Source organism: Melospiza georgiana, chromosome 11 (genome assembly GCF_028018845.1).
Source record: "Melospiza georgiana isolate bMelGeo1 chromosome 11, bMelGeo1.pri, whole genome shotgun sequence".
Taxonomy (NCBI): domain Eukaryota; kingdom Metazoa; phylum Chordata; class Aves; order Passeriformes; family Passerellidae; genus Melospiza; species Melospiza georgiana.
The window spans coordinates 18,279,286-18,296,085 of NC_080440.1; the positions used below are offsets into that span (position 1 = coordinate 18,279,286).

A 16,800-nucleotide genomic window follows, 5' to 3' on the forward strand; every position below is an offset into this window, starting at 1 on the left:
TTGTAATTATTTCAGTTTTATCTTACTTTTTCGTATGTAATGCCATTTTCTTCAATATCATAATCTTATTTTTTTTTGTAATTAAATCAGTTTTATTGCAGTAGAAATACCATGTAGTGCTGTTTTAGATCAAAAATCTGGGGGTTTTTTTTGTAATGAATTCACTTTTATCCCATTATTCCATATGCAATGTTGCTTTCTTTGCTATTATCATCTTTTTTTTGTAATGAATTCACTTTTATCCCACTATTTCCTATGTAGTGCTGTTTCAACTCAATATTCTAATTTTTATTTTGTAATTAATTCATTTTTATCCCAGTATTTCCCATGCAGTGATCTTTCAGCTCAATATTCTAATTTTTTTTGTAATGAATTTACTTTTATCCTAGCATTTCATATGTAGCATCGTTTTAGCTCAATATTCAATTTTTTTTTTTTTTTGTAATTAATTGACTTTTATCCCAGTATTTCCCATGTAGTGCTGTTTTGGCTCAATATTCTGATTTTTTCCCCCTTTTTTTCCCTCATGGAAGACGGAGGGTGCTGGCGATTTCCGATGGGATTGAGCACATTGGGAATCTGCGCTGGGAGCTCGCCCTGTGCCTCCTGGCTGCTTGGACTATTTGCTACTTCTGCATCTGGAAAGGCACCAAATCCACTGGAAAGGTGAGCCTGAAATATTTATTTCCACCAGAGCGGGGGAATTTCACATGTGTGAGGAACTGTAATTAATTGTAATTAGGAGTTCTTCGTGTTTTTCGGTCCTTTTGGTTTCGTGATTTGCTTTTTCTCTAATTCTCTTAGGTGAGGCTGGGTGGTTTTGTTTTATTTTTGTTAATTTAGCAATGAGATTTATTGGAAAAAAAACCAAAAAAAAACATGTTGTGTTGATTTCTGTGTAAATATTCTGCAAAATTTGGATTTTGCCCCAAATGGTCAGGAGTCAAAACTCTCAGCCCCACAAGAGAGTCACTAAGAGATTTGATGCACATAAAAAGAGAATTTTAAAATACATTTTATTTTTGTTAATCTAGCAATGAGCTTTACTGGAAAGAAACCAGGTTGTGTTGATTTCTGTGCACAAATTCTGCAAAATTTGGATTTTGCCCCAAACTGCCAGGATTCAAAACTCTCAGTCCCTGAAGAGAGTCACTGAGAGATTTGATGCACATAAAAAGAGAATTTTAAAATACAGATTGAAAACCAAGAGCAGAAATAATGAAAGCACTCAGAGAGGGACCAAGACAGGAATGTTACGGGGGAAAATAGAAATATTTAGGACTTTTTGAGTGAATTCCACTCAATCCTGGGAGCAGGGAGCCATGGGGTGAGGGGGAAGCTGCCCCTGGAATGGTGTCAGCCACAGCTCTGAGTAGAATCTGTGAATAATCAACAACAATGAGAGAGGAAAAGAGCAACAGATCTGGAGGGAGGATCTGAGAAATGATCACTGGTTTCTCATGCTGGAAATAAAGGAAACCAGGAACAAAATTGCTGCATTGAAATACCTAATTTTCAATTGTTTCTTATGTAGTTTGGGTTGTGGTCGAGGATATTTTTATTTCTGGTTTAGTGATCTTGTTTATAAATGAAATATTTGACAAGTAATGGATTTTTGAAATTTAGAAAACACCAGAGTGAAATTTTTCAGCTGTGTCAACTGCACACATCCTTGATACTACCAACATTTTGGCTGTTCCCAGTTGCTGATTCTGGGTGTGTTTGCCAACTGTGCCACTCAAGCTGCTGCTGCATTTCCCAAGAAATTTCCACACACATAAGAAGAATTTCCACACACACACACACACACAGAGATTCCTGCAGCCCCACCTTCACCAGTGCAGGGAAAATCACAAAATCACTGCTGAGAATGCTGCCAGGGACAGGGGGTGATGCCTTGGGAAGGCTGACATAAAACAGGGGCTGGAATGGAGATAAAGTAGGGATTTATTAAAAGGATCTCCTCCATGGATGCACCTTGGGCAACACAAGAGCCCAGCCAGGGCTGCACCCAAGATGAACCAAAATGGTCAGAAAATGAACTCAAGGTGGACCAAAATGGTCAGAAAATGAACCCAAGATGAACCAAAATGGCCCCAAAATGCACGAGCAGTCATGGGCTCTGTCACTGTGATCAGTTCTGCTCCATTTGCACCTTGCAGTTCATTGTCCCATTCCAGCTTTAGCCCAGGCAGTCCCACCCTGCTTGTTTTTCTCTCTCCAGCCCACGGTGTTTGTGCTCTTGGGCTGAGATTTGGGTCATTTGTCCTTGGTGCCCTGCTGGAGCAGGAATTGTTTTGTCTCCCTGCTCTGTGCACAGAGCTCACCATCCCTGAATGTGAAGCCCAGAACCACCCACTAAAGCAGCACAGATCCTGAAAAATATAAAGGCCAAACCTGAGGCATCAGGATGAGAATGAATAGTTTAGAGGCAGGGGAAAATCCTAAAGAGTTGGATCTGGAGAAGCCAAAGTGATCCAAGGGAATGACAAGATCCATGTCCTCACACCTTTGCCGTGGGCTCAGGGAGGTGCACGAGCATTTTGGAGTTTTCTGAGAGGTTGCATCTGCTGGGGAAGAAATGAAACTGAGCAAAACTGGATTTTTTTTTCTCCATCAGAAGGAATGTCTGAGGATGGAAATGTATTCTAGCATGGTTTAATGTGCCCCAGGGGTGCAGGCAAAGCTCTGTGGCTGCAGGTGTGTGCACGCACGCGAGGCTGGGCAGAGGCACTCACAGACACAGCAGTGCGAGCAGCCTGGGCTCAGAAGGGGCTGAAGTGACTTTAGAAAGGATTTATTTTACATTTCTGGAGTTTACATCCAGGATTTTATTGCTCTTCCATTCTTTCAGTTCATACTGTTTCCCCAGAATCAGATCTTGCGCTTTGAAGGTGGATAACCTGTCTGACCTTTTCTTTTTCCTTTTTCTGATGGCTTCTGATGGCGTTTTTCTTTTTCTGATGGCTAAGCCCTCAGCTTTAGCTAGGCGGAATGAATTGATTTTATTTCAGTGTGATTTTGATAACCACCTCTCTGATGAGGTCAGCCTGGGAGAGAACAGCCTGTCTTGGGCACGAGAAATGGGATAATAAAATTTTCAACAAGCAGAAATAACTTCTAGTCTTGCAACAGAAGTGCAAAGAGAAGGGAATTCATGCTCAATATTTAGCTTTATAGATCTCAAGCTTAAAACATTTAGACCAGGGTTCTGTAAGAGACAGAATCATGATATAATTGCACCATTTAAATCAGTTTGCCATGAGCAGCTGATCTGTTTCCAGAATCCTGAGGAATTCCTCAGCACTGGTAAATCCCACATTTCTGAAGAGAGCCTGTGGTACCCATGAACCTGCCTTTCCACAGGGTCCCTGGCTCTCAGGAGGGATCTGTCCTATATTGATAATTCAATATCACATTGATAATTGATATGATATAATATTGATAATTCCTTTTTCCAGCTCTGTTTCTGCAGTGCAGGTGTTCCCCCTGGCATACATTTACCTTATTTAATTTTTTTAATGCATTGTTTATTCAATATTCTTATACTTGTTACTTTTTGCAGCCTAATCTCTGGGAATCTGGGCCATGGCATTGCCTTCCCAGAGCAACAAACTTCCCAGCTTAAAAACAAAGGCAGCACTCAGGTGGTGGGGATGCTGTAAATGGATGAAATGTTTGTTCTAGCCAATATTGATAATTCAATACGATATTGATAATCTATATGATATAATATTGATAATTCCTTTTTCCAGCTCTGTTTCTGCAGTGCAGGTTTTTCCCCTGGGCATACATTCACTATTTTTAATTTTTTAATTCTGTTTATTCAATATTCTTCCACTTTTTCCAGCCCAGTCTCTGGGAAGCTGGGCCATGGCATTGCCTTGCAGAACAGCAAACTTCCCAGCTTAAAAACAAAGGCAGCACTCAGGTGTTGGGGATGCTATAAATGGATTAAATGTTCTGAAATATAAATGGTTTAGCAGATTTCTCAGCTGAAGTTTCCATTTCAAATCTAATGCCATTTCTAAAATTCATATTTAAGCTCATCCATAATCCTTCCCACTAAATTGAATTTATTACATGCTCATTTCCAGGAAACATTTAAAATTGACTTCTGAGGTTTTTTATGATAATAATGTAACAGTCTGTTAAATTTATGACAGACTTTAATTGGATTGGATAATTTCAATGAAAAAAATACATTTATTTAAAGCAAAAAAACTTCTTGAAGTTTTATCACCTTTGAAACATTTTCAAAGGGAGGTGTCTGTGGGACAGGAGAGGGGAGAGAAAGAGGACAGGGGAACCAGAGGTGAGATGGAGAAGGTGTGTCCTCTCCACACACTTGTGCTTTCTGAAATATTCAGGAGGTTTCTTCATCCTTTTCCTCTTTTTTACTCTGCATTCTAATGCATGATGGAAAAAGAGTCCAAGCCTTAAAAGCTGTTATAAAATAACTCCATCATTCTCCAACCAGCACTACCACAGATCATGAATATTTAATATTTCAGGATATTAAATATGTTAAGACTAACATCAAGTTTAACTCCAGAGGAAGTGCCTATTACACTGTTAACAGGATGTTCCAAACTTTTCCATTACTGTTCTTGAAATCCATCACTTTCTCACAAAGCATTTCCATTTTCCCTTCCAACAGCTGTGAAACGGCAAAATAAATCCAGGTGATTCTGGCAGCTCTCAGGTGAAATGGATTTGTGCCCTTAATTATTCAAACTTTTCTTGCCCTGAACTTCCAGTCTTAAATCTGAAGGTATTTGTGTGCAAGCTTTTAGATTTTAAATGTTGCAAATAGGCAAAAATGCAGGATCCTTCAATGAGAAACTCAAAATCAGAAGGAGAAATATATGCCAGTGCAGTTACCATAATTTTGTATTTTGAAAATTTCTTGTTGATATCTGATCTCCACCTCATGGAGAAGACCTGTCAGTAGCTGAGATCAAATGTTTCCAAAGATAAGGTAAGAATTATCTAGAAGACTGAAGAAAGTTAACTTTTTTTAACATTTAAATTATCATTCCAGTCTCTGATCATTAGGTTTGGTTCAGTATCTGATTTTTCCAAAATACTTTTGATTTCTGGTTTCTTTTGATTTCCAAAATACTTTTTGATTTCTTTTGATTTGTGGTTATGAAAATTCTCAGTTTTTCTATATTGTACACAGAGCTGCTCAGTCTCCCTAATTTTTTTTTATCTTCCCATTTCATTAATGCAATCTTCAGGTAGAAGGGAACCTGTTCTTTTATGGATCTTGGTTATCCATTTATTAATTTGACTAAATTTAAACTTTGAGAGAGCAACCCCAGTAGCTGCCAATGCATTTTTCCTAAGTTACTTGCTGAAGGTAGTACCCCTGATATTTTCCTTTCTATTTTTTATTTTCATGAGAATTTTTGCAAACAAACCATTCCATTGAGTTCAGTTCTCTCTGTCCCGTTCCTTTTGGAGGGAGGAGCCTGCAGGACTCAAAGTAACAGAAAAGCATTTGAAGTTGTCTTTCCTGCTCCTGGTTAATTTTTGGGTGCATCAACACATCCCAGTCCTGTGCTGACATCCCTGGTCAGAAGCCCTGGCAGGAACTTGGAGTTATAAAAGTGGAAAAGTTGGGAGGGACCTTGGAAAGTCTCTGGTGAAACTTCTTGGTCAAAGGAGGTTCAGCACTGAACTTGGAACTGTTGTCTTGGTGTTTGGCTGCATCTTAAAAACCTCCCAGGACAGGGATTGCTCATGTCCTGAGAAAACCTCCTCCAATCCTTAATTTCCCTCCATTAATCAATTATTCCCTAAATGTTGCTTCACTACAATATTTAATTTTGTTTAAAATTTATTTCTTTTTTATTGTTTTGTTACATTTCTGTTATCCAGCTCAAATCAAAGCCTATTTTTTTATATCATCTGTGTCACTACAGAGTAGGAGTTTGAGTGTCTCCAACTACTGATTTGAAAAGACTTCTGTATTAATAATCTCAATTAATATACTCAAGTTAAAAAACAATCTAGCTTTCCTGCCTCGACCTCTTGAGTGGGAATGAGAGCAAATCAGCACTGAGATGCTTCAGGATTTTGTGCTGTAGATGAGGAGAAGCTGAATCAAAAGTATTAAAACCCCCACAGTCTTTGTATCATTTTTAATTTATTGATATCAGAGCATTTTACCCCGCCCACAGCACATTAATTAAAGTGTGGATGAGGTTTTGTCATGTATGACTCAACACCAAGCCAGCATTTTCTGATGTGAAGTGTTGCAAAATATTCTCCCTCTGGATTTATTGAGTATTAGAATATCACACTGATTGTATGAGCACTGAATTCTCATATATTTTGGGTCTTTTTCAATGGGTTCTTGTTAACATCATGCAAATAGTCTTTTGCCAGAGCTAAACTCAAACAGTTCTTGCTCAGTGATTTTTTAGTTCTACATTAGTTACTGGTTAGTAAGCGATGAGAAATCCTTCTCATTGTGCAGAACCAGCTGCAAGAGAAAAAAATCTCACAGAAATCCTTTCTTCAACATTTTCTGGAACTCCTCTACATGCCATAATCACTGAATATTATTCTGATTCTGACTTCTGAATATTTTGATCCTTTCACCCTCTTTGTGCTCAAAGTTCCCTGAATTCCCACTTCCTGCTGGTGTTCGAAGGTGCTGAATTTAAGCTGCCTCCCAAAATTTTATATTTTAAATACAAAGGGAGGTGCTGAGAGCTGGGAGCAGGGATGTTGTAGCCCCAGAGCCAAGAGTGTCTAAAATAAATCTGCTTGGATTTCCAGGTCATAATTGAATTTGCAAATGTCTAGCACGCTCTCATCAAGCCCTTGATAATATTGGGGCCCTGTCAGACACTTTTTACCCCTTTCCACCCTGCAGAATCTGTCACCCACAGCCCAGAGAGCTCTGCTGGGAGGGTTTGCTGTGGCACATGAGTAAAGCTCTGATGTGGCTCCTCTCTCTGCAGAAACATGAGCTAAAATGCTGGATTAAATACTCCTGTGAGTCAAAAAAATAGCAGATTCATGATTGCACAGGATTCTTTTCCCCTGATTTATCACTGGGAATTTATCACTCCAGCTCTAGAAGGACACTGCTCAGTTCGCAGCTCACTGTTGTAAACCCTGAGAAATGACCTGGCATCATTTGTAGCTGTTGGATATAAACACAAAAGGACAAGGGGCTCTGATACTGTCCTTGCCACCTTCATTATTCATTAAATCTTCCACTTTCTACACGACCCCACTGCAAAAGTTACAAACACCAGAGCAAAGCAGAGAAGTTTTTATTTTCTCAAAGGAACAGCTCTGCTGCTGTAGGTACCACGAGAAGCAGGATTTGGGGTTGAATATTTGCAAATGGGGGCATCATTTCTTGTTTTACTCTTTTGCTAGCGATTTTTTTTCCTCTTTTCCCTGTGATTGTGCTTATTGCCTTCACCTGTAATGTTTTCTAAACGTTCCATTTAGAAAAATTAGGTAGATTCCATTCAGATCCCCAGATATTTCCAGCTCTGTGCATTTAATTTAAGCTTTACAAACAAAACTTATACCTGAGTCCTGCAGAGGCTGCTGAGTGCATTTAAAGCCCTGAGCAGTCTGAGGGGCTTAAGATGAATTTCTGAAGGATCTGGGGATGTTCAGCCTGGAGAAAAGGAGGCTCAAGGAGAACCTTATTGCTCTAAAAGGATCTGGCAGGAGGGATCAGGCTCTGCCTCCAGGGAACAAGGGACAGGAGGTGGCCTTGGGTTCCAGCAGGTTTGGGTTGGATATTGGGAAAGATTTCTCTGAAAGGAACAAAAAGGAACAAAAGGAATGTCCAGTCTGGAGAAAAAGAGGCTCAAGGAGGATTTTATTGCTCTCTATAATGATCTGGCAGGAGGCTGCAGCCAGGTGGGTTCAGGCTCTGCCCCCAGGGAACAAGGGACAGGATGGATGAGAGGAGGTGGCCTCATGTTGTAGCAGGTTTGGGTTGGATATTGGGAAAAATTTCTCCCAAAGGAACAAAAAGGAACAAAAAGGAACAAAAAGGAACAAAAAGGAACAAAAGGAATGCCCAGCCTGGAGAAAAGGAGGCTCAAGGAAGACTTTGTTGCTCTCTAAAATCTGGCAGGTGAGGTCGGGCTCTGTCCCCAGGGAACAAGGGACCAGGTGAGAGGAGATGGCCTCAGGTTGCAGCACGTTTAGGTGGGATACTGGGAAAAATTTCAAAATTTCTGCCCTGAAAATGTGCTGAGCCACAGCAAGAGGCTCCCAGGGCAGTGGTTTAATCCCCATGCCTGGAAGGGTTCCAAGGACACGTGGATGTGGCACTTGGGGACAGCGGTGGCTTTGGCAGAGCTGGGTTTGGGGTTGGTCTTTTCCAGCCTTAATTATTCTGTGATTCCCTGAAATTCATGTTCTGACTGCACAGCTGCTGTTCTTTGCTGTGCTGCACTACTCCTCATGTGGTAATTAGTGCCATGGATCACGTGGTAATTAGTGCCATGGATAATTTGGTAATTAGTGCCAGGGATCATTTGGTAATGAGTGCCATGGGTCACGTAATTAGTGCCATGGATCACGTGGTAATTAGTGCCATGGATAATTTGGTAATTAGTGCCAGGGATCACGTGGTAATTAGTGCCATGGATCACAGGGTAATTAGTGCCATGGGTCACGTGGTAATTAGTGCCATGGATCACAGGGTAATTAGTGCCATGGGTCACGTGGTAATTAGTGCCAGGAATCAAGTGATAATTAGTGCCATGGATCACTTGGTAATTAGTGCCAGGGATCATTTGGTAATTAGTGCCATGGGTCACGTAATTAGTGCCATGGATCACTTGGTAATTAGTGCCAGGGATCATTTGGTAATTAGTGCCATGGATCACTTCATAATTAGTGCCAGGAATCAAGTGGTAATTAGTGCCATGGATCACGTGGTAATTAGTGCCACGGGTCACATGGTAATTAGTGCCATGGATCACTTGGTAATTAGTGCCAGGAATCAAGTGGTAATTAGTGCCATGGATCACATGGTAATTAGTGCCATGGATCACGTGGTAATTAGTGCCATGGATCACTTGGTAATTAGTGCCATGGATCACTTGGTAATTAGTGCCATGGGTCACATGGTAATTACTGCCAGGGATCACGTGGTAAATAGTGCCAGGGATAATTTGATAATTAGTGCCATGGATCATTTGGTAATCAGTGCCATGGGTCACGTGGTGGTAATTAGTGCCAGGAATCAAGTGATAATTAGTGCCATGGATCACATGGTAATTAGTGCCATGGATCATGTGGTAATTAGTGCCATGGGTCACGTGGTAATTAGTGCCAGGGATCACGTGGTAATTAGTGCCATTTATCACTTGGTAATTATTGCCATGGATCACTTGGTAATTAGTGCCATGGATCACTTGGTAATTAGTGCCAGGGATCATTTGGTAATGAGTGCCATGGATCACGTGGTAATTAGTGCCAGGAATCAAGTGGTAATTAGTGCCATGGATCACTTGGTAATTAGTGCTATGGATCACATGGTAATTAGTGACATGGATCACATGGTAATTAGTGCCATGGATAATTTGGTAATTAGTGCCAAGGATAATTTGGTAATTATTGCCATGGATCACGTGGTAATTAGTGCCATGGGTCAAGTGGTAATTAGTGCCAGGAATCAAGTGATAATTAGTGCCATGGATCACTTGGTAATTAGTGCCAGGGATCACGTGGTAATTAGTGCCATGGATCATTTGATAATTAGTGCTATGGATCACTTTGGTTTGCTGCGCTGGTGCCACTGAAGGGCCAGTGAAATGTCAGGAAAATTTTGGAAATCTCATTATATTAGATTAATTATATCTGTCAAGACCCCAGAGATGAAAGAGAAGAGGTACACCCTGTTTGCTGGGACATCTTGACACAGATTCGTGTTAACAACAACAGAAAAATCTCCTGAAAAGGGGTTTGACATTATTGTTAATCTGTGATGGGCAGGAAACAGCCACTGAAAGCTGGACCATTTGTAATGAATAATTGAGGTGGCCAAGGAAATGTACTAAAAAATCCTTAATTCACACTCACATTTTAACAAGGTGTAAATAAAGGTAGAGACCTCAGGTTTTTCTTATTTTATGATGGTTTTGTGTGGTGGTGTTCACAGGGGTCCCAGGATGAGAGAAGAGGTGAGGATCTGACTCCATGTTTCAGAAGGCTGTTTTATTATTTCATTATATATATTATATTAAAAGAAAATGATAGATTAAAACTATACTAAAGAATAAAAAAAAGGATTCATCAGAAGGCTAGCAAGGAATGGAAAGGAATTAATAACAAAATCTTGTAATCTTGTGACTTACCAGAGAGTCTGAGCCAGCTGACTGTGATTGGCCATTAATTAAAAACAACCACATGAGACCAATCCCAGATGCACCTGTTGCATTCCACAGCAGCTGATAATCATTGGTTTTCTTTTCTTCTGAGGCCTCTCAGCTTCTCAGGAGGAAAAAATCCCAGCAAAAGGATTTTTCAGAAAATATCATGGCTACAATTTTGAGGACCACCTGTCCCAGGCTGCAATTCTGAATGATTCAATATAAAATAGACCCCTGACCTGTTGGGAGTTTATTACAACAAATAAGGCTCTACACTGTGCACTACTAAATTAAATACATAAAACAAAGCTGCAGCTGTAGCTAAGTTTTGGTTATAATTTATTTTTCATTTTGCTGTTGAGGAAAATGCCCAGAATTTTTGTGAACAATTCAAAATGCAAAACTGGAGTTCCCAGGCCCTGCTGGCTGAGTATGGTTTCACCTCTCACTACTGAATTCAAAATATTCTCCCTTGGCTCTGATCTTATATTTGTGCTCCCTCCTCCCCCTGGAGGGGAGCTGGATGCATATCCCCAAAAAACTTTATTTTCCAGACATAATAAATTATTTTTGCACCCCCTCCCTACACTTCCAGCTCATATTTCTTTATATTTTGTGAATTATTTCTATCACTCTCAGAACTTTGAGGTTTAATGTTTTTTGTCCAGGTTCTGAGGTGAATTTCAGCTCTCTTGGTTTGAACTGAGCTTAGGTGGCTATGAAATAATCCATCACACCATAATGTTCCCCCCAATTATGTCCAATATTATTTTTATTAGTAATATTTTGATAATAAAAAAATTATAAAATATAATGAGGAGAACAAAATAACTCAGCCCTCTATCTATTCTTTCCAAATGTGATTTTTTTCCTGCCTAAACCAAAGAATTTCAAATAACAAGCAGTAAGCTTCAATGGTTTCTCCAAAGAACAATATCTTTTTTAAGCTTAAAATTTAAGCTTAAAAATTTAAAGCTGGTTGGATTTAATTGCTTAATTTAAAGCTGATTGAATTTATTTGCTTACCTCTCTGTAAAGCTTGGAGCCTCTCTATTCTGCCTTAAGATTTGCAGCAAGGCTGAACCAACAGCCAGAAAAAGTCAGAATTTCTGTAGCTGTCTCCAGTCCCTGAGTCACAAAGCAGAAAAAAAAAAACCCTAAAAAGGGGAGCTAATATGTCCTTTGCTGCTTCTGGGATATAAACTTAGGAAGAAAATCAGGTGAAATTTGGATTTCTGTTTCTGCAGTTTGCACTTATGGAGCTGGGCCAACAATTCTGTGATGGAAAACAATAAAAAAATTAAAATTATTTTAAAGAATAGGCTGGAACAAAAAATATTTGACTGGGGGTAATTTTGTGTTAATTGAGGACCTCTCTTATAGCAGAGCCTCTCTTGAGGCCTTATCATTTCCAGTGTGCAAAAATCACTCACTAAAATAACAATAAAAGAATATATTAATCTGTTGAGAAATACCAGAAGAAAGATAACTCAGTGTGTCAAGATTGATGCGTGAGAGAAGTGGGGAAATTCCTGGCATTGGGTTATTCCTTTCCCTTGAGGAAAAATGGGAAAATTCCTGGGATTGGGTTATTCCTTTCCCTTGAGGAGAAGAGGGAAAATTCCTGGGATTGGGTTATTCCTTTCCCTTGAGGAGCAAGGCATTGCTAGTATCCATTCTGCTTGAAGATCCCAAACTCAGAAATGTTTTTTTCTATATTTTGCCCATCATTTTCCCTCCCCTCAGGAGTTAAGCCTTGCTTGCCAGCAGTTAAAACTCAGTCACTAGCCCCAAAGAAAATTTATTTCTCAATAGCAGCCCATCTAAAGGCCTTAATGGATTCAATGAGGCAGAAAGAAGAAGCAAAAGGACAGAAACAAAAAAAATTAAAAAAAAAAAAAAAGAGAAAGATGTGTGGAAGGGAAAAAAAAATAAAAAAAAAGAAATAAAAAAAAAAAAAGAAAGAACTAGGGCCCATTGTAAGAGCCCAGGAAAAGGAACTGGGCAGCAAGGATTGTATCTCCTGAAGTGTCTTTTGTTTGAGGCTGAAGTGACAGCAAAGAATGGCCCTTCATGGCGAGGCTTTGGCCGTGGCCAAGGCTGATGTCTGCATTCAGAGGGGGAAAGTAGAACATTCATGAGATGCATGCAGAGTTCCTGCTCTCCTCCTCCTCTCCCTGAGCTTTCTAAACTCATTTTTTTTTCCTCCACTCTCCTGTGCTCTGAGCATTTAAGGACATCTCGGGTTTGTTAAAAAAAAATGCATTTTTGTGCTTCTCGTTGGTTTTCCTGACCTGTTGGACAGCTGGGGAAGGTTTCTTAAATAGGAAATTTCAATCAAAATCGTGATTTTTATGATTTCGGTCCTTCCCAGCTACACCTTAGTGGGGAAATCCACTTTCATATGAACATTTAGGGTGGATCTAAGCCCTGGTCCACAGCTGAAGAGAGTAAAAGGTGTTTGAGGGCACTGAGGGACAGCTCAGGGCACGGGCAGGTGGGAGAGGTTCTGGGCACAGAAATCACCAATGAACTTTAAATATGAGAAAGCAGAAGGGGCAGGGAGGGGCAGAGGATGGAAAGCCAGCTGGGATATTTGCTCTGGCAATGCAGGGAAAATTGCTGCAAAATTCAAGGGAAAGCCCCAGGGCACAGATGAGCACAGCAATCCCTGGAGGAAAAATGCCCTGATTGGCCAAAGGTAACAAATTCAGCTTCTTTCTGCCATTGAGGCTACCAGGAACTTTTAGCTCATTATCCAAATTACACTGACCCAACAGAGAGGTTTTAGCAATGTGACAGCTGCACTCATTTATTCAGAGTATATATTTATTTATATATATTTATTATATATATTTAAATAAATAAATAATAGATAAATATAGATTTATTGATATATACTTATTAATAGATATTTATTCAGAGTATGATCTCTTCATGGTTCAGAACCTGCCCTTCCCTACCCATCCTCTTCCCCAAATTTATAGCCAAAATAGAACATTTCCAGTTTATTATCATTTTTGATGCACATGTCAGGGTTAAAATATTATTCCTTCAAGTGCAGGGCACTGTTGCTGAGTGGGATTTACAACTGAGGGGTTTCCAAAGTTGCCCTTCCCAAAACTCTCTGGTTGCCACATCCTGGTCTCCATGTGTGCACAGAATTTCTGCACAGAAATTGCAATGTCTTCAGTCTCACTTTGTATATTTAGAATATTATTTGCCCCTTTTCTTCTGCGGGAGCACACAGGGATACACAAACATTCATAGCTCTGAGTTCCCTAATGCTGCTCCAATTTCATATTTCTTCTCCATGAAACAGAATAGTTACAACTCCCTATTTTCACACAAGTTTTTTTGTCCTCAGCTCCTGCGGATCTGTCCAGCTTTAGGACTGGCTCCTGAACTGCAATTTTAGCTCTCCATTCCCATACCCTGCATGCCAGGGCTATATTAACCCAAATTCCTGCCAGTGGGAAGGCAGGCTCTGCACTCTGCAGCCAGCCAAGCCCACATTTCTGCCTTTATCTCCAGCCTGAAGATCTCTTTGTAGTACAAGTTTTGTTTACAAGGCCGTTCTTGTGAGATTTACAAACTGCAGTCCTGTACCCCACCCCAGTGTCAGCTCCTGTGGCCCAGACCCAAACTCACTCCCAAGAATGGCAAAGCCTAATGAAATAAATAAATAAATGAATTGCCTCAACAAAGGCAGCTTCAGGCAGCTGCTGGTGCTGGTGCTGGGCTGGAAACTCAAACACATCCCCAGGAGGGAGCTGGCTGCTGTGCACCTGCTATTCACTCTGCTGCTGCAAAAAAACCTCCAAAAAGAGAAAGGAAAAAACTCAAAACATCCTGTGGAAGCTGGATTGGGTCATGGAAAGCAGACACTCTGGACAATTAGTAGATAGTGATGTTGTGGAAAGTATAAGACTCTGAATTAAGTCAATTTTTAAAAAATAGGATTGAACAGTGCTTATATTTCTGATGTGGGGTAACTCTGTGTTTATTGAGGACCTCTCATAGCAGAGCCTCTCTTGAGGCCTTGTCATTTCCAGTCGTGCAAAAATCACTGGCATGTGGCCCTAAAATGAGAGAATAGATTCATCTGCTGGGAAATACAAGCAGAAAGAGTAAAAAATTCTGGGCTCTTTCCTGTGGTTGTAAAATGTGTTTGGGAGAATTGCAGTTCTTGAGGTCAGGGAGGATTTTTGTGCTTTGGTTCGTGTGTCCCTTGTCCCTGGAGTGCCTTGCTGAGGGTGGAATCTCAGTGCTCCAAGTGTGGGATTGTTAGGAAAATTAACCCACAAACCCATTTATGGTTTATGTCCAAAAAGGAGACAGAGGAGTCCTTTGACTTTATTTGAATAGAGGAGAGGCCATGGGACATTCCTCTGGAATCTCTCACATTTTTGGAGGATGCAGCCTCCTTTTTATCCCAATTCCCCATTTCCCTTCTCTCTTTCCCCATTTCTGAGGTGCTTGAGAGGTTCAGACTTCTCAAAATCTGATACCAGAGATTTCCCTCTGATGCACAACCCTCCCTTTCCCTCTAATGTATAACTCAATCCTTTTTATCCCAATTTCCCAGCCACATTTCCATTCTCTCTTTCCCCATTTCTGAGGTGCTTGAGAGGTTCAGACTTCCCAAAACACCTGATACCAAACATTTCCTTCTGATGTATCACCCTCCCTTTTAATTTTTAATTCTTAGGGGTTTTTCTTCCTCATTGTTTCTTTCATCTTTCAATGTCTAATTCCATTTACCAGCAAACCTACAGTTTATTTGTAAAAGCAAATATCATTTTCCATTCATCAATCAGTGGAATCCTTCCCATTGTTTCTTTTATCTCCCAGTGCTGGTTTTATCCACCTGCAGACCCACAGCTTGTTTGGAAAGACAAATCTGCTATTTCTCTGAGGATGAGCACAAGGAGAGGTCTGTGCTCCCTAGGGAGAGCCCCTTTACATCCCCAGAGGATGTCTGCAGAGCTGAGGGCGTGAAGGGAGAGCTGAGAGATCAAAGCCTTTCCCTGAGAGAGAAAATCAGGAGAAAATCAGTGTGTGGCACTCACAGCCTCCTCACCCACCCTCTCTCCAGCCCAAGGGTTTTATTGTGTGATCCCTCTCATTTTCTCTACGCATCACACCCCCTTTTCTTCTCAAACCCACAAATTAATTGCAGCACTGTCAGATTGGTGTCCTACAAGGCAGCCTTGGGGTGATTTAGCAGCAACATTGAGAGGGAGGGAAGTTAGAGAGCAATAAACCCTCATCAAGGTGTGGTAACTGCTTTAGGGGGGTGGAGTAGCCGCAGGGAAGGGAAACGTGGAGAATCAGGGTCAGGATGATAAGGATGCTTGTTAGGCTGAGTGCTGAGGCCATTTATTGTGCTTTTGTTATGATACTTAATGCACAAGGAGTGCTGTAAATGCTTCATGGCGCATCCATCCCTCAGCTGTCACCATGGAGATGAGAGCTGGTGTTGCTCAGGGGCTGGCAGGAGCTGGGCTGTCGCGCTGGGGGCACACAAACACACCTTCCCCCAAAGAAATGGGAGCTCTTTACTCTCCTACAAAAGTCCTGGGCTCCCCACAGGAGCACAGCATCGCTTTTTCACTCTGAGGATGCTCAGATGCTGGAACAGGTACTCAGAGAGGTGACAGAGTTTTTGTGTTTGGAGATACTCCAAATCCAGCCAGTCCTGATCTTTTCCTCCTGATTTGTGCAGTGAAATGCTCTATAAGCCATTCACATGCCCTTCCTATAATTCACAACCTGAATTGTACTAAATTTCTATGACCCTTTAATCATTACAGAGAAATAGAACATTCCAAGACAGGGCCTGTCAGTTTAACAGATTTATTGTCACAGACATCTTTTATGAAAAATCCTTTCCTTAGGATTTTTCCTTCTGAGAAGCTGGGAGGCCTCAGGAACAAAATGTAAACAATGATTATCTGCTGCTGCGGAATGCAACAGGTGCATCTGGGATTGGTCTCATGTGGCTGTTTCTAATTAATGGCCAATCACAGTCAGCTGGCTTGGACAGAGAGTCTGACACACAAGCTTTCATTTCTTCTTTTTCTATTCTTAGCCATCCTTCTGATGAAATCCTTGCTTCTATTCTTTTAGTATAGTTTTAATATGATATATACCATAAAATAATAAATCAGCCCTCTGAAACATGGAGTCAGATCCTCGTCTCTTCCCTCATCCTCAGACCCCTGTGAACACGGTCACAATTTATCACCTAGGGAAAGATAAAGGTCTGCCAGATTTGGGTTTTGATGGTTTGGTTGGAAGGGACAGGACAGTCCATGGATTCAGGGAATATCCTGAGCAAGGACAGACCCACAGGGATCATCCAGCCCCACTCCTGGCCCTGCTCAGACCCCCCAACAATCCCACCCCTGGCAGTGGTGCCCAAGCT

At 40.8% G+C, this 16,800-nt stretch overlaps 1 protein-coding gene across 5 annotated transcripts in view; it reads left to right on the forward strand.

The window, feature by feature from the left end:
- The window catches only part of SLC6A11 (solute carrier family 6 member 11), a 107,929-nt gene that overhangs the window by 25,200 nt on the left and 65,929 nt on the right, over nt 1–16,800 (forward strand). For all 5 annotated transcript variants that reach the window (XR_009115053.1, XR_009115055.1, XR_009115054.1 and 2 more), the window contains exon 6: nt 534–666. Coding sequence is in view for 2 of the 5 variants with exons in the window: in XM_058031808.1 (XP_057887791.1) it covers nt 534–666 (133 nt within the window). In the remaining 3 variants the exon portion in view is untranslated. The remainder of the gene's footprint in view (nt 1–533; nt 667–16,800) is intronic.